Genomic DNA, 15,731 nt, shown 5'->3' on the forward strand with positions numbered 1-15,731 from the left:
CAAGTCAAACCAAAATGGGCCTGGGTGGCTCCAGTGACCACAGAAATACCTGGGATAAGCTGAATAAGGTTTACTTCCTCTATATTATTATTATTATTATTATTATTATTATTATTATTATTATTATTATTATTATTATTATTATTATTATTATTATTATTATTATTATTACCGGGCAAGTTGGGTGTGCAGTTAGGGGCGCGCAGCTGTGAGCTTGCATCCGGGAGGTAGTGCGTTCGAACCCCATTGTCGGCAACTCTGAGGATGGTTTTCCGTGGTTTCCCATTTTCACACCAGACTAATCCTTGGTCTGTACCTTAATTAAGGCCACAGGCGATTCCTTCCGACTCCTAGCCCTTTCCTGTCCCATCGTCGTCATAAGACCTATCTGTGTCGGTGTAACGTAAAGCAAATTGTAAAAAATATGATGATGATGATGATGATGATGATGATGATGATGATGATACACAGACAAACCAGATATGGGGAGTTCATGCTTCAGAGTTTTAACATTTTATCTTTTATTTCTTACAAACTAAAAATGATTAATGGCCAAAATGAGCCATTTTCAAATAAAAAAAGAATGGGATATTATGGAGAAAATAATAGAAGGAAGACAATGAGGAAGGCCCAGATAGAGGTGGATCGATGCAGTGAAGGAGTGTATAGAAAAGAGAAGAGTAAAAGTGGATGAAATATGGGAGGGAAGAAGAGTGTGGTAGAGAGAGAGAGAGAACTATGGACGTCCTTGATCAACGACCTGACTAAGAAGAAGAAGAAGAAGAAGAAGAAGAAGAAGAAGAAGAAGAAGAAGAAGAAGATAATTTGGTACAGAATACTTGCCAGGAACAAGGTGGCAGGCACTTTGGGTTCAACTTAGGGGCCTGTCTACACTAAATCTGGCTCTGCGCATGGCCAGACGGCAAAGAAATGGTATCACTTACAAAAGCATGTATTATACTTCCCTTTGTAACAGATGGTGATGTTAGCACTGGTTTCCTGTCATTGACTAGTGAAATTAGTTTCACGGCGGTAATCGTCTTGAGATCCTCCAACGCAGGCCATTCCAACTAAGCATTTTGAGGGCTAGGGAGCCCTGTCACTGCCTCGTGTCTGCCCAGAGCTGACCCACCGCTGCTCCAGATACTGGAGAATTCGTCCACCCCATCTTCTTTGCTGACATTAGAAACCATCTGAGTGATCTAAATGTGGCTTTGCAAGCCAAAAATTGTGTTTATTGGTGCTAATGGGACAGAATGTGTGGTCTTGAGATGGACCTTTCATTGTTCGAAAAAGAGTTACTGGAGAAAGATATTGAAGAATTCCCAACTTTAAAACCACGTGACTTGTCTGATTGTAACACTGATAGTTACCATGAAGTCTTTAAACAATTCAAGTCAGGCTGAGTGGCTCAGACGATTGAGGCGCTTGCCTTCTGACCACAACTTGGCAGGTTCGATCCTGGGTAAGTGCGGTGGTGTTTGAAAGTGCTCAAATATGTCAGCCTCGTGGCAGTGGATTTACTGGCACATAAATAAACTCCTGCAGGACAAAATGCCAGCACCTCGGCTTCTCTGAAAACCACCAAAAATAGTTAGTGGAACATTATTATTATTAAACAATTTGATAATGGTTAAAAAATATCGAAGACATATTGCCTGAATTAAACATTTTTATGATGCCTTTTCTACAACTTCTGAACAGGCCTCAGTAAAACACAATTTGAAAGGTAGGTATTATAATATTCCAGGCAGCCTCCTTGAATTTCATGAGAACTTAGAAACAAAAAGAGTTTTCATGTATCCATGCATTGGTATGCAAATTAGTTACTATGTTTCACTTGACATACCTTTCCGAACACGTATTCTCGGTCATGAATGTAAATAAGCATAAAACTAGGTCAAGTTTGTCTAATGTTGCATTGGAAGCAGGGTGACACATTCATTCTGCTCAGACAATTTTCTTTGGCGTCACTAAGTTGGTGAAATCAGATAAATTTCAGGTGTCATCCTAAATGTAGAAAAAAAAGGATAGTTTAATTTTGATATATTTTTTTTAAGGGCTGTTTTTGTGTAATTCTTGAATTCTGTCCATGTCTCATAAACTGTACTGTTCATACTCCTCAGTTTCCATTCTAATGTTGTCTGCTATGATTGACAGGCATTGGAGAAACACTGCCGGGTTGCAGGTGGATATACGGGACTCAAAAATGTCTACCTGGATGACCCGCCCAAGGATGATGTACAACAAAGCTTTTTCCTAGCTGAAACTCTTAAGGTTAGTTGGCTGAATTTATGCTTAAGTTCCCTGTCTCTCTCTCTCTCTCTCTCTCTCTCTCTCTCTCTCTCTGTTTCTCTCTGATGTTACAAAGTTTTGGAAAAGTTGTTTTTATGTGCTTCATATCATCACCACCATCACTAGTCGTCTTCATACGTACGCTCTTCCAGGTTCTGTCTGGGTAGGGTAGTTTACCAATGTAGTCCTCTTCACTCTGTCCTTGCACCATTTCTCTTTGAACGCTCTGTCACCATTGATTCCTTTGTCTGTAATGCACTCGTTCACTCTGTTGTGCAATTGGAGCGTGAATAGCATAGACAGGAAGCAGAAAAGCGTCAGAGGTGTAAACAATGCCAGGCTCAAACACGACCTCCACCCTCTATCAGGTGCAACCAATGTGGTAGTATGTGTCATGCCAGGATTGGTCTCCTTAGCCATCAAAGGCATCTGCATCCCTAAATTCAAGAATTGGAAGAATCGCTGGAGAAATATGAATAGTTGGATATGAGTATCAGCTGACATTCCTGACTCCTTCACTGTATCCTTCCATCTAGTTCTAGGCCAGCCTCTAGCATTCTTTACAATTTTGCTTTATGTCGCACTGACACAGATTGGTCTTACTGCAGTGATGGGATGGGAGAGAGTTAGGAGTGGGAAGGAACCAACCATGGTCTTAATTGATATATTTTGCATGGTGTGAAAATGGAAAACTGTTTTCAGTGCTGTTAACTGTGGAGTTCAAATTCACTATCTCCCGAATGCAAGCTGATAGCTACATAACCGGGCGAGTTGGCCGTGCGTGTAGGGGCGCGCAGCGAAAAGCTCCCATCCGTGGTTTTCCGTGGTTTCCCATTTTCACACCAGGCCAATGCTGGGGATGTACCTTAATTAAGACCACGGCCGCTTCTTTCCCATTCCTAGGCCTTTTCTGTCCCATCATAGTCATAAGATCTATAAGTGTCGGTGCGACGTAGAGCAAATAGATGGCTACATGATTCAAACCGTGCAGCCGCTCACTCGGTTCTAGCCCTCTTCCCTTGTATGCCTGCTTTGGCATTCTTGACATTTGCCCGAACGACTTCAACATTTCTGAATTCATCCTGTCCTGCAATTTCCTAATATCAGCTCTGTAATTTTACTTCATTGCATACCTTGTTTCATCTCGTTTTTCATCCGATATTTCTCAGGAGTCACATTTCAGTTGCTTATCTTGGTCAGTGTCAAGACTGCTGAAGCATTATTCAGTACTACAGTAGAAATCCTATTTAGCATTTTTACTGGAACCTAATTTTTTAAACCTTAAATCGAGGTTTCAGTAAAAAGCACACCTTTTCCAGAGATCTTTGCCTGTATTAACATAAACTGTACCATCATATATTATTTACACAATGACAACAATAAAACAAGGAGATATCTACCCTACACGCTGTACTGTAGTTTCAATTTGTGCTTAATTCTGACAGATTTTTGTCGGTGAATACAAAACCCCTTCAGTTTAAGGTTCTTATAACGTTGTACATGATTTTCCATAAAAGTCGGAAACGATACCAAACTTGCACAAAAACACATTAAAATCGGTGTGAAACAGCAATCGCTTTGTTTAAACATTTTTGCAGATGTTTTCCAAGCAGTGGTTTACTCATTAGTACGTATTTTCTAATTTCAATAATCTGAAGATGCATATTCAGTTTTATTTTTAAAAGCTGTAATAGCATTACTCCAGAGGCATGTGGAGAGCATTTCTGTTTTCTTACGTCGAACAGTGTCACGTAACCTAGGTTTACTGCGCACATATTATGAAAACATATTTCAAGCTCCATGTAGAATAATAACATTTTCACTATAAATTTACCTGGGAACAGCCTTACTGAAACTTAACAAGATGTAGATGTTGATTCCCATAGGGAACCTAAAATATTTGTCCTGAATGAGTAAATTTATAATACCAATATAATGGTCCGTTATTGGACATTATAAATTTTCCAGCTAACTCATTCTTGGTTGCCTGCGTTTCGCCCTCGTGTGCTAAGTTAGGCTCGTCAGTTGGGACTTAGCACACCACCCAAGACGCAAGGCTAGTGCATACCGTGGAGGTTGCTGCTGCTGCTGAGGTTATTTCATTCCTGTCCTTTGACAGCTGACTAGTTTGTCAGCTAAACTAGTAGCTCTTTGGCCTTTGATTGTTGATTTTTGATATTTTGGCTTTAAACGTGATTGTATGTGTTGTACATACGTCATTTATATCGTTGATTTGGCGCAGAGGTCGCCGGACCACCAAGGGGAACCATCCCACGGAGAGGACCCGCACCACACCCCCCCATAGTCTTCCCCCGCTAGATCCCGTTTATTGAATTCTTTCTTTGTACATTTATATTTACATATATTTACATTTGGTAATTGTTTCATTTAGCTTCTTCTTTGGTTAGAGTCTTTAAGTCCTTCTTGCTGATCGTATTCACTACATATGTAACAATTTACAATAATTATATATTTAGCACAAGTTTTACACAGTTTTCAAGGTAAATTTCTTGTTTCGTGGAGCCTCTTGATTGGCTATAGTTTTTAGGTCCATTTTGTTTTTTATTTGTAACATATGTATTTGGTAATACGATACACTTTGTATTTCACAAGTTACATATTTAATATTTATTTATACAGTGGTTTATACTATTTAGTATGTCTTTTGCGGGGTACGGTCTGTCTTGTCTTGGTGTTATTTGTTTGTTTATAAACATCTGTGGTAGTACTACTAGTCACATGTTTGTTTGGAATGTCATTCATAGTCGTAGTGGTCACTGTGTTAGTGGGTCAGTCAGTGTTGTCAACAATGCGGTAGTAGTATGTGTTCATTGATGGTTTGGTCTCGTCTTGTGGCGGTTTATATTTTGAATTCTTATCTTTGCATAGGATGGAAATAAAATATTTAGTAAATAAATAGTAATAATAATGACAGTAATTTAATAATGATAATGATAATTATGTTAACCAAATGTTTATGTTGTCCGTTTAGATATTATTATTGCTGTCCAGGGAAGTGGTGATAATTTTGATTAATAGCCATAATATGATAATAATAATAATGTTTTGAAAAGCAATAATAATAGTAATAATCTTTTAGTAATAATAGTGGTGATTGTGATATTATTCATTTTCACGTATACAATTTGAAACATTCACATGGTAAATTCACTGAAATTTTTCACTTTCTTTGAGAATTACTAGAGATTTCACTTCACTTCACTTTCACTTATTATCTGTGACAGCACTTGTGGTGCCTAAGTCGGCCGGTACGCTATTCTGGTGATGTGTCACCGTGGTCAGGAGCATCCTTTCAATTATGATATGCGATTGTTGAGACTTTGTGGCGGTGACAGTGGGAAGGTGGTGGAAGTTAGGTGATGGGAGGTGGGAAAATATGGGAATTTTCTGGAGTGCGGTTGTCGTTTAGAATTGCGGTGGCTAGGGGTGACAGTGGTAGGGCTTCTTTAATTATAGGGTTGTTATGGAGTGTGCCTCTTGTCAAATATTGGAGGCGTAGTTTATGTAGGTATGATGTTATTTTTGGGAAGGTATAATATGGGGTGAAATTGGCAGAGGGTGTATCTGTAGGTAGATGGTGAGCTATACGTATGGCGTGTCGGTCGAGTCTGTTAAGTTTAACGTATTCAGTTGGGTGGGCTGTGATCCATGTCAGGGAGGCGTAGGTTATTAATGGTCGGATGAAAGTCTTATAAACGTTAATTATCTGGGTGGGTTTAAGTCCCCATGTGAAACCTGTTAGGGATCTGAGTGCTCGAAAACAGCTTAAAGCTTTCCTGTGGATGTCGTCTAGATGATGGTTCCAATGCAGGTTATTTTGAAATTTAATTCCTAGGTAAGTTAGTCCGTTAGTTTCAACAAAGGGTGTATTATACATTGTTATGTGGACTTTGTGGCGTGTAGGGCAGAGACGGGATTTATTTCGGAAAACTATGAATTGGGTTTTGGTGGGGTTGATGGAGATGTGCCAGTGGTTTAGCCAGGTTTCGAGGGTGTTTAAGTATTTCTGTAGCCTGTTGTTTAGGGATGTGAAGGTGAGACTGAAGGCTAGGATGGCAAGGTCATCAGCATATTGGTAGAGTCGTAATGGTGGTGCTGGGTGCGGTATGTCGTATGTGTATAGTATATAAAGGAAAGGAGAGTGTGGGGAGCCTTGAGCTAGACCTGAGGTTATGGGGAAGGTATACGAGTGGGTTCCGTTGATGTTAATTATGGCTTTCCTGGTTTTGAGATAATTAAATATTAGTCTTATGATGGTGGTGGGGAGCGGGAGGTGGCTAATTTTGAATATAAGTCCTTCGTGCCAGACAGAGTCGAAGGCTTTGTTAACATCAAGGCATATGAGGGCGGCTGGTTTACTGGTTTTAATATAGGTGTTTACGGAAGATGTGATGTGGAAAAGGTGGTCTTGGGTGGAAAAATGTGGTCGGAAGCCGGCTTGGGAGGTTGGAAGGAGGTTGAGAGAATGTAGGTATCTCGACATTCTTTTATATAATATTCCTTCAAATATTTTACTGAGTACTGTGAGGAGTGATATTGGTCTATAGGAGTGAATGTCAGACGGAAGCTTGTTAGGTTTCGGGAATAATAATATGATAGATTTACCCCAGTGTTCAGGAAAAACACCGGTATATAACATAGTGTTATAGATCGAGCAGAGTATGTTAATTAGGATGAGTGGGGCTTCTTTTATGTGGCGATAGGAGATGTTATCTGGGCCGGGAGCGGTGTTACGTTTGTAACGTAGAAAGTTTTGTATTTTTTGGGGTGTGATTGGAGCGTTAAGTGGATGGTTATAGTCTACTTCTCGAAAGTGATTGAAGGAGGGTTTGAGATGAGTGAGATCTGGGTTATTATGCTGTATTATTGTAGGTTCTTCTGGATGTCTGTATTGTGGTATTTATGGGGGAGAGAAGACTTGAGAGTAATGGTCAGCAAAAACGTCTGCTTTTTCTTTGTCTGTAGTAGGAGGGTTAGGAGCGACGTGTATAGGATAGGTGGGTCGTGATTTATGTGTTTTAGTTAGTCTTCGAAATGTAGTCCAGAATATGTTAGTCGTGCATATCAGATAATTCTGAACATTCAGTAGTCCATAGTTTTTGTTTTATTGCTTTGATGTACGAACGTGCATGTCTTAGTGTTCTTCTGTGCTCTCGTAAAGTCGTATTGTCGCGAGTACGTAAGTAGGAGTTGTACAGTTCGTGGGCTAGTTTTAGTAATGATAGTGCTTTGGGGGGGATTGGGGGTTTGGTAGGATGATAGGAATGTCTCGGAATGTGTCTTTGGTCAGCTGTTATTATTACTTGCTCTACTAAACTGATTAGTGCCTGTAGGTTCGGGATTGAGGTAGGTGGGGGGGAGTGCTGGAGCAGTTCTGTTATTGTTTGGCGGTATTGTTGCCAGTCGGTTTGAAAATAACGTCTGGTGGGAGGAGGGCGGGAATATTGGTTACGTAATGTGTAGGATATGTTTGGGATGGTGATTATCGCTGGTGCGTGGTCAGAATCTATACATAGTCCTTTTTCTATTACTGGGTTAGTGGAGAGTGAGGGCGATAAGATGAGCATGTCGGGGGTGGAGTTGGAAATAGGACGGGTGTGGAAGGGGAAGGGAATCTGCACTCCCTGGATTTGCGAAATTACTCTATTAAAGTCATTAGATTGTGTTACATTATAAGAATTAATATTAATGTCGGCTATAAATATGTAATTATGAAAAGTTGAGTCTATGTATTTAATGAAATCTACTGGTGGAGGTGATCTGGGTGTAAGGTACATTGTTACTATTGCTATAGTGGTATTGTTTGGAAGATATGTTTCTATTATTAGGTATTCTGAGAAGTTATTCGCAAAATTATAAGAGAAAGATTTAGTTGTTATATGTTTCCTGATTCCTATGGCTACTCCTCCACGAGCTTGTCCTGGTCTGTCTGCTCTGTTGAGATGGAATAGCTTAAAGTGTGGGCTTTGTTTTGGAGTTAGAAATGTTTCATTTAAGATGAAAATATCCGGGTCGTACAGCGAGAGGGAGTTGTCCAGTAGAGCACGGCTGGTGTTTAGAGAGCCGATATTAGTATAGTATAATTTGACCATTAATTAATTATTGGGACAGCGTTCAAGGGAAAAAATGCATAGTGCATTTTATTCCCGGAGTACGCTATATCCACGTGAGTGTTTAACACCAGTCGCGCTGCTAGCTGGACTTGGGATAGGATATGGGGGCGGTTAAAGGGAAGGACGTTCTGTAACACCATACTTATGAATCGTATGATGTTCTCAGTACTGGGGGTGGGGAGGTTGGATGAGGGAGCGGGGGGTGGGGAGATCTTGGGAGATAACTGGAACTACTGATTCTGGTTGGGTTGGGTCTGGAGCTGGGCGGGCTTTACATTTTTATGAGAAAGTTGGGTGGGGGAGGTTACAATTTACACATTTCGGAGATGACTTATTACTACAATTTTGAGTGGGATGCTCCTGTCCACAAATAGCACATACCTCGGGGTGCACGCAAGGGGTGCCTGGTGCGTGGTCGTACCTCTGGCAACGATCACACCTGATCTTCTGGGGCGGTGAGGATCTTGAGGGCTCCACTCGATGCCTGCGACGGTAGATGACGGCGCCGTCCCGCAGTAGGCCATCCAGCGTGTTGATGTCCCTGGATAGTATCCGGATCAGGGAAGTTGGGCCTTGGTTGTTTCGGATCCTGATGACTTTATAGATCTGATGACCCTCTTGCTGCAGCTGGGCGGCGATCTCATCCTCCGTCCAGTCCCGTTCCACTTGGTAGGCCACCACTGATAGGATAGGTGAGGGGCGAGAGGGAGGCGCTCGCCTGGTTGGAGCCTGTTGAGTGATGTTAGCTGCCCTCGCGTGCTTTCCGAATTGATGCACTCCAATGGCTGTAGTTAGATGGTGATAAAACGGCTTCGATGTTTTAATGTTGAAATAGCCATCCCGTGTTCTCTGTATTTCCATTTCATAGCTGGCATGGTTAGGGGTGAACCTTGTGATGATCTTGTATAAGGCTCGTGTGTTGGCCTTGTCTAGGTCGATATGCATTAGTTTTACGACGTAGAAGTTTGGTGGTGGCAGGGGCACCGTGGTCACAACACTTCGTTGCCTGATGGAAGGTGCCAACGCAGGGTTCTTAGCCGCTTGGGCGTAGCTCCTTACGTTGGTTGGCATGAAGTCCAGGGTTCGCTGCGGCGATCTCTGAGGCATATGGAAAGGCGCTATGATGTCGGCTTCTTCTTCTATTTCCACTCTTAGTGGTCGGATGCCGGAGCCTGGAGAGCCCAGTGGGGTCAGGTTTTGTACCACTGAGCTCGGCGAAGTGTAGGTTGACCCTGATGTCAGCGTCTCTGAGTCGAATGATGAATTTAAGTTGCACCGTCTTTTCCGTTCTGATGTTGGTGAGGGCGAAGATGTATTTTCCCTGCGACGTGCCATTTTCGTAGTTTCCGATTCCATTTCTTCAGAGCCGTTAGGCGATAACGGTGTGGTGAATTACTCATTGTTGCCACCTGGTTTGAATTTGAATTTGAAATTTCAACGTTATGTACTTCTTCTTCTACTTCTTCCACCTGCTGGTTGAGACTTGAATTACTTGCTCTTCTTGGACTTGATTGCAGCGACATCTAACGGTACCGACAGGAAGTGCCCGTGGAGGCCACTGCATAGGCCATTTGAAGCCACCAGCAGTGCCAATGCACTATGAGAGCTATGTCTCATTTCCAAAAATAGATGCCTGCCTGGCCATCAAATGATGTAGATGTTGATTCCCATAGGGAACCTAAAATATTTGTCCTGAATGAGTAAATTTATAATACCAATATAATGGTCCGTTATTGGACATTATATAAATTTTCCAGCTAACTCATTCTTGGTTGCCTGCGTTTCGCCCTCGTGTGCTAAGTTAGGCTCGTCAGTTGGGACTTAGCACACCACCCAAGACGCAAGGCTAGTGCATACCATGGAGGCCACTTCATAGGCCATTTGAAGCCACCAGCAGTGCCAATGCACTATGAGGGCGAAACGCAGGCAACCAAGAATGAGTTAGCTGGAAAATTTATAATGTCCAATAACGGACCATTATATTGGTATTACTTAACAAGACTCGAAAGTACATAACCTAACCTCTGAAATTAGTTATGCACACTGCTGTATCTTGAGAAGAAGAATTATCACATTCTTATTTTATTTCAGTACATAGTATTAAAATTAAGCAATTGTTTACTTCAGCCTTTATTTCTGAGGAGTTAACAACTGCTGTCATTGCACTTATTGTGAAAACATGTTATCCCCGATGTTTGTTTACATCAGAGTTGTGAGCAGCCTCGCTCAATATCGACTCGCTCGTGTGAAGCGAGGAATCAATACGGAACATGATCGATCACATTCACTAAAAACGTTGGAGTAGAATGTATGAATATTGCCAGTAATAACAGATGAATCCATAAAAGGGTTCTCATTGTAACCAAAAGGATATTGCACAGATTAATATAGGAATTTTCAAAGGTTTATAAGAATATTGTCAATAAAACGGGGGTCTCTTCTACTAGAGTGACCGCGTCGGATATGTATCAGAGTCCGACATCTCACTTTAGCCCTAAATGCCTGCGCTCTAAATTCCTCTTCTGCCTTAAATCATCCTTAGCAAGCTTATGACGTCTTTTCCATAGGTTCAGAAATGTCCCATAACCAAAACGAATAGAAATAAATATTTGAGATTTTAATAGTTCCTTAACACTAAATGTTGGTTTTGTCCTATTGTGAATTAAGTTAAATCGAATATAAAATTGCATTGCTCTTATGGAATAATTTTCGGGACTGGAAATTTATTCCGTTAAATGCGGGTTTACACTAATCAAGGTCACACAAAATCAAGGTTATACTATATACACGATTGTCTTGTAGAGAACCTCCTTGCTTTTCATTGGCATATCCTTGTCCCATACAATTTTCCTCACTCTGGTAGTACTTCATGGCTTGTTTAATTAGCGTCTTTATCTCTAAGTTCAATTTTCCATCATCTGACAATGTACAATAATTTTGGCCTCCTTCAGCCATGAAAATTATTGGACATACTCTCCTGGTTTTAAAAAATAGCCAAAACATATGCCCACGGTAATTGTTTGTTAAGGATTTAGACATTTAAGATTTGTGTGGTATTGAATAAGATGGAATTTAAATTGTTTCATTTTAAGGAAACTGCATAAACATGAAGTGTGCAGACAAAATTATAATTTTATTTACATAGATATTTTGTTACAATTGAAATGTGTTCTTTTTTTTACTGTTTCAGTACTTGTATCTGCTCTTCAGCGACGATAGTCTGATCTCGCTAGACGAGTGGGTATACAACACGGAGGCGCATCCTTTGCCTATTAAGGGGGTGAACCCCTACTATCGGGAGCAGGTATAAGGAGAGCAGCTTATTTATTGTAGGTATGTGGAACGCAGATGGTGAGATATTTTTAATGGAATTCTCATAACCATTGTATAATGCGAGCCTGATGGATATTTGTATCCCTACTTTTATTTTATTTTTATAAGCTTCCTGAAAATGTTCAGGTTCATCACAAGAGCATAACAAAGACAAATAATATGATAATAGAATAGATAACTCTGTAAAATTATTACATAACCATTCAGCATGGGAGGAGTTTTATTTCACTGCTATACTCTACTGTGGAAGGAGAATGGCTCAGGTCATGCTTGACGTGTATACATTTTCTTTAGTAATAATAATAATAATAATAATAATAATAATAATAATAATAATAATAATAATAATAATAATAATAATCGTATGGCCTCAGCTACCGTGTGCAGACATTTCAAGTTGACGCCATCTGGCTGTCTGCTCGTCAATTTCGACGTTCCGTTTTACTCTAGGCCCCCACTAGATGGCAGACCGAGTAAACCGAAACTCTCTTGGGCGTCTATGGCTGAGATTTAATGAATTTTGTCGGGTAAACACCAAATGTGTCACCAGAGATCTTTTACATGCCGACATTGTACGACATGGAGTGTCAAATGGACTTTTTTCCGCCCTTCAAAAATCCGACTACCTCTGCCGGGTTTGAACCCGCTATCTTGGGATCCGGAGGCCGACACTCTACCGCTGATCCACAGAGGCAGCTTTCTTTAGTAGTTATAACAGTGGTTGTAGTGGTGGTGGTGGTGATTACCATTTTAGGAGAAAGTACAACTGGGCAACCATCCTCTGTTTAACAGTAATCAGAGAGAAAAAATGGAAGGGATGCAACATTTTGAAAAATGAAGGTATTGGCCAAAGAAAGAGAAGAGCCTCGAAGGGCGTGAAAATTACAGGCTCCCTAGGCGTTGTTACCTAATAACATCGGGGTCGGAAAAGAGCACAAGTTGACCAAGGGAGGTCAGATAGGATTGAGGAAAGTGAGGAGCCTGACGCAAGTAAATGGAAGTAATGCCAGGACTCAGCTGAGGGCCCTGTGGTCACCAACCTACGCTCCCAAGTTAAGAGCCCCTGGGGCTCCTTTCAGTCACCTCTTATGATAGGTAGGGGATGTCCGACTTGTTGGCTGAACGGTCAGCGTACTGGCCTTCGGTTCAGAGGGTCCCGGGTTCGATTCCCGACCGGGTCGAGGATTTTAACCTTAATTGGTTAATTCCAATGGCACGGGGGCTGGGTGTATGTGTTGTCTTCATCGTCATTTCATCCTCATCATGACGCACAGGTCGCCTACGGGAGTCTAAGTGAAAGACCTGAACCTGGCGAGCCGAACCCGTCCTGGGATATCCCGGCACTGAAAGCCATACGACATTTCATAGGTAGGGGATACCGTGGCTGTTATTCTACTGTCCCCACCCACAGGAGGAACAGTTATAACAGAAAAGCATTTTTACGGTTCATCATTCAGAGAAATCAAATCTTCTAAATCATCAGCTAGTAAAACATCATCTTCATCCATTTCCATTCTCAGACACTTACTGGGGTAGGCTAATGTACCAAAGCCCACCACTTTATTCTCTCTCTCCACCATTCTTCCTTGATCACCATGATAATAATAATAATAATAATAATAATAATAATAATAATAATAATAATAATAATACCTCGAAGAATTTATCGAACCGACAAGCCTTGAGAAGATTTCAGAAAAAACTCGTCTCCAAAAAATTAAAAGATGATTAGGGTTTCTCCAAAACATCTACAACAAAAAATCCATGTCAAGACATACAAAAATTCAGCATTACAGCACAGTCATAAAACCAAGAGTCCTTCACACAAGTGAAACATTGGCACTCAGCAGAAAACAAGAACTTGATGAAATAAAAAAAAGCATAAAGGAAGATCATTAAATAAATCTTAGAAGCAAGATACACCCAAGACGGTTACAGGTCACAATCAATCAGAACAACAGAAAAGTTCTGAAACATCGAAACTGATATTAGGAAATGTCGAATTAAATTCTTTGCCCATCAGACTAGATTACCAGAAAATCGATTGACCAGAAGGATAATAGATTATGTAACCTCGCTGAAGAACTCAACACCCTGGCTTAACGAGCTTCAAAAGGACCTCAAAAACACAAACATAAGTTCAACAGATATCCTAGAAAGAGACATGTTTAGACTCAAAGTGAACAGTTGGGAAGTTACATTAGAGCAACCACAACAAAAACAGTACAGAGCAAAGTGGCCAGCAGAACGTACACAAGCCTTCTTGGAAAGAATTAAAACCTATTGGAAAAACAAGAACAACCCACAGAAGAATTGATCGAGTTATTTGCCTAATGTCTTCCGATGTTGGGAGAATTCGCTAATAATAATAATTTATAAAGGCATGTAGTGTCCGGAGAGACCTCGTGGTGCAGGTCTTTTCAGCTGATGCCTGAGAAAATGAAGCCCTACCTAGGATGAAGGGTAATTTTTCAGATAGCGGAAATACCCAGTACCAAGCCATACGAAATATCCTGTGGAGATTAAAATCCCCATCTTGGCCAAGAATTGAACTTTAGACCCCTTGTACCAAAGACGAGTGTGTTAACCAGTGCTGAACAAAAAAGTTTACAAGAGAGTAAATAAGGAACTTATTCATGATTTAAAGCCTCAGCACTAATTATTTTCTCTAGAATATAAAGTATTTTTTTTTCTTTTTTACTCTCATTTTATATTCAGTATTACCAAACGAGTTGCAACGGCTGAATGGGCATTGTGGGACAGTAGTGTAAGGATGCCAGGTGTTATCCAATACACTATAACCCTTTAGTGGAACTTATTATTTCAGTAATACACTCCACACTCACGGAACGCAGCAGCGACAGATAAAGTGTGAACTAGTGTGTACTCACAGACTTGTACTTGGAGACTTAACAATTCATTAGTTTTGCTTGTAAATACGTATCTTATATAATAGTCTTATACAGTTACGTGCTTTGTGTTTGTTTCTTCCTGTATTTTGTGAACTGTGTCAAGTGTCATACACTATCTTACAAACCAACAGAGGAAGCCATACAGTGGATCACCCAACTGGATATTCTGCTATAAAACATGTTTCTTGTCTGTGTATATTTGTAAATATTATGTACTTGTATATATGTATCTAACTTGTTGCCATACGGTATTTGTATTCTTCACTACAGCAGCTGCCTCAGCCCAACTTACATCGCGCGCGGCAGCCCTGCTTTAAGCATTATACAATCCTATATGAAATCTTACCTTATAAAAGATGCTGAAGGACTTCATAAACCCATTAGGATTTTCTGCACACCAATAGCGAGATAGCACCAAACTGACAAACAGCAATTGGAGGGACATACAACAAGATAAACTAAGCAACAACTCTTAAATACGATCGTCGATTTACGTCCCTTTCAGTCATGCTTTATTAAATCCATTATTTCAACATACGATCACTGACTTCAACAAGAGCGTATTCATTCAACAGCATTCGCCGAGGTCAAATAACAACAAGCATTTAAATTTCTTGAAGACCAACATTCATCCTGTCACAAGTTCAGTCATCAAATTGACGAGATATTTGAATCTTTATAGACTCTTATCCACAAGGGATAAATAACTTCTTTTTACCGGATCTCATTGCCAAGAAAATCTTCAAATTTAGCTCTTAAGATTGATTTTCACGTCTTTCTAAGATTTTAGACATGCTACTTGTTTTAAATATTTTAGAACTCATTCTTCCACAGTTTTATTGTATCTTTCCTATTAAGCAAATGTAATTAAGGCATGTATCCAAAGATTCTGTATTATATGATATTCTATTAGAGTAAGTTTTAAGTTTGTGAAAAATGGTTGTAGTTCTTAAGTCATTATTTATGAACATAACCATTTTTCAAGATTCAGATTTGGCTGATGATGCTCTGTAAGGGAGCGAAACATGTCCCACATATAACTTTTTAACTAATGAAG

At 40.3% G+C, this 15,731-nt stretch overlaps 1 protein-coding gene across 1 annotated transcript in view; it reads left to right on the forward strand.

Moving 5' to 3' along the window:
- The window catches only part of LOC136881905 (mannosyl-oligosaccharide 1,2-alpha-mannosidase IA), a 296,395-nt gene that overhangs the window by 264,360 nt on the left and 16,304 nt on the right, over positions 1-15,731 (forward strand). Inside the window, exons 7-8 of the mRNA XM_067154348.2 lie at positions 2,161-2,277; positions 11,620-11,762. Coding sequence (XP_067010449.2) covers positions 2,161-2,277; positions 11,620-11,739 — 237 coding nt within the window. The 3' untranslated portion in view covers positions 11,740-11,762. The remainder of the gene's footprint in view (positions 1-2,160; positions 2,278-11,619; positions 11,763-15,731) is intronic.

The sequence above is a fragment of the Anabrus simplex genome, chromosome 10 (genome assembly GCF_040414725.1).
Source record: "Anabrus simplex isolate iqAnaSimp1 chromosome 10, ASM4041472v1, whole genome shotgun sequence".
Classification (NCBI taxonomy): Eukaryota; Metazoa; Arthropoda; class Insecta; order Orthoptera; family Tettigoniidae; genus Anabrus; species Anabrus simplex.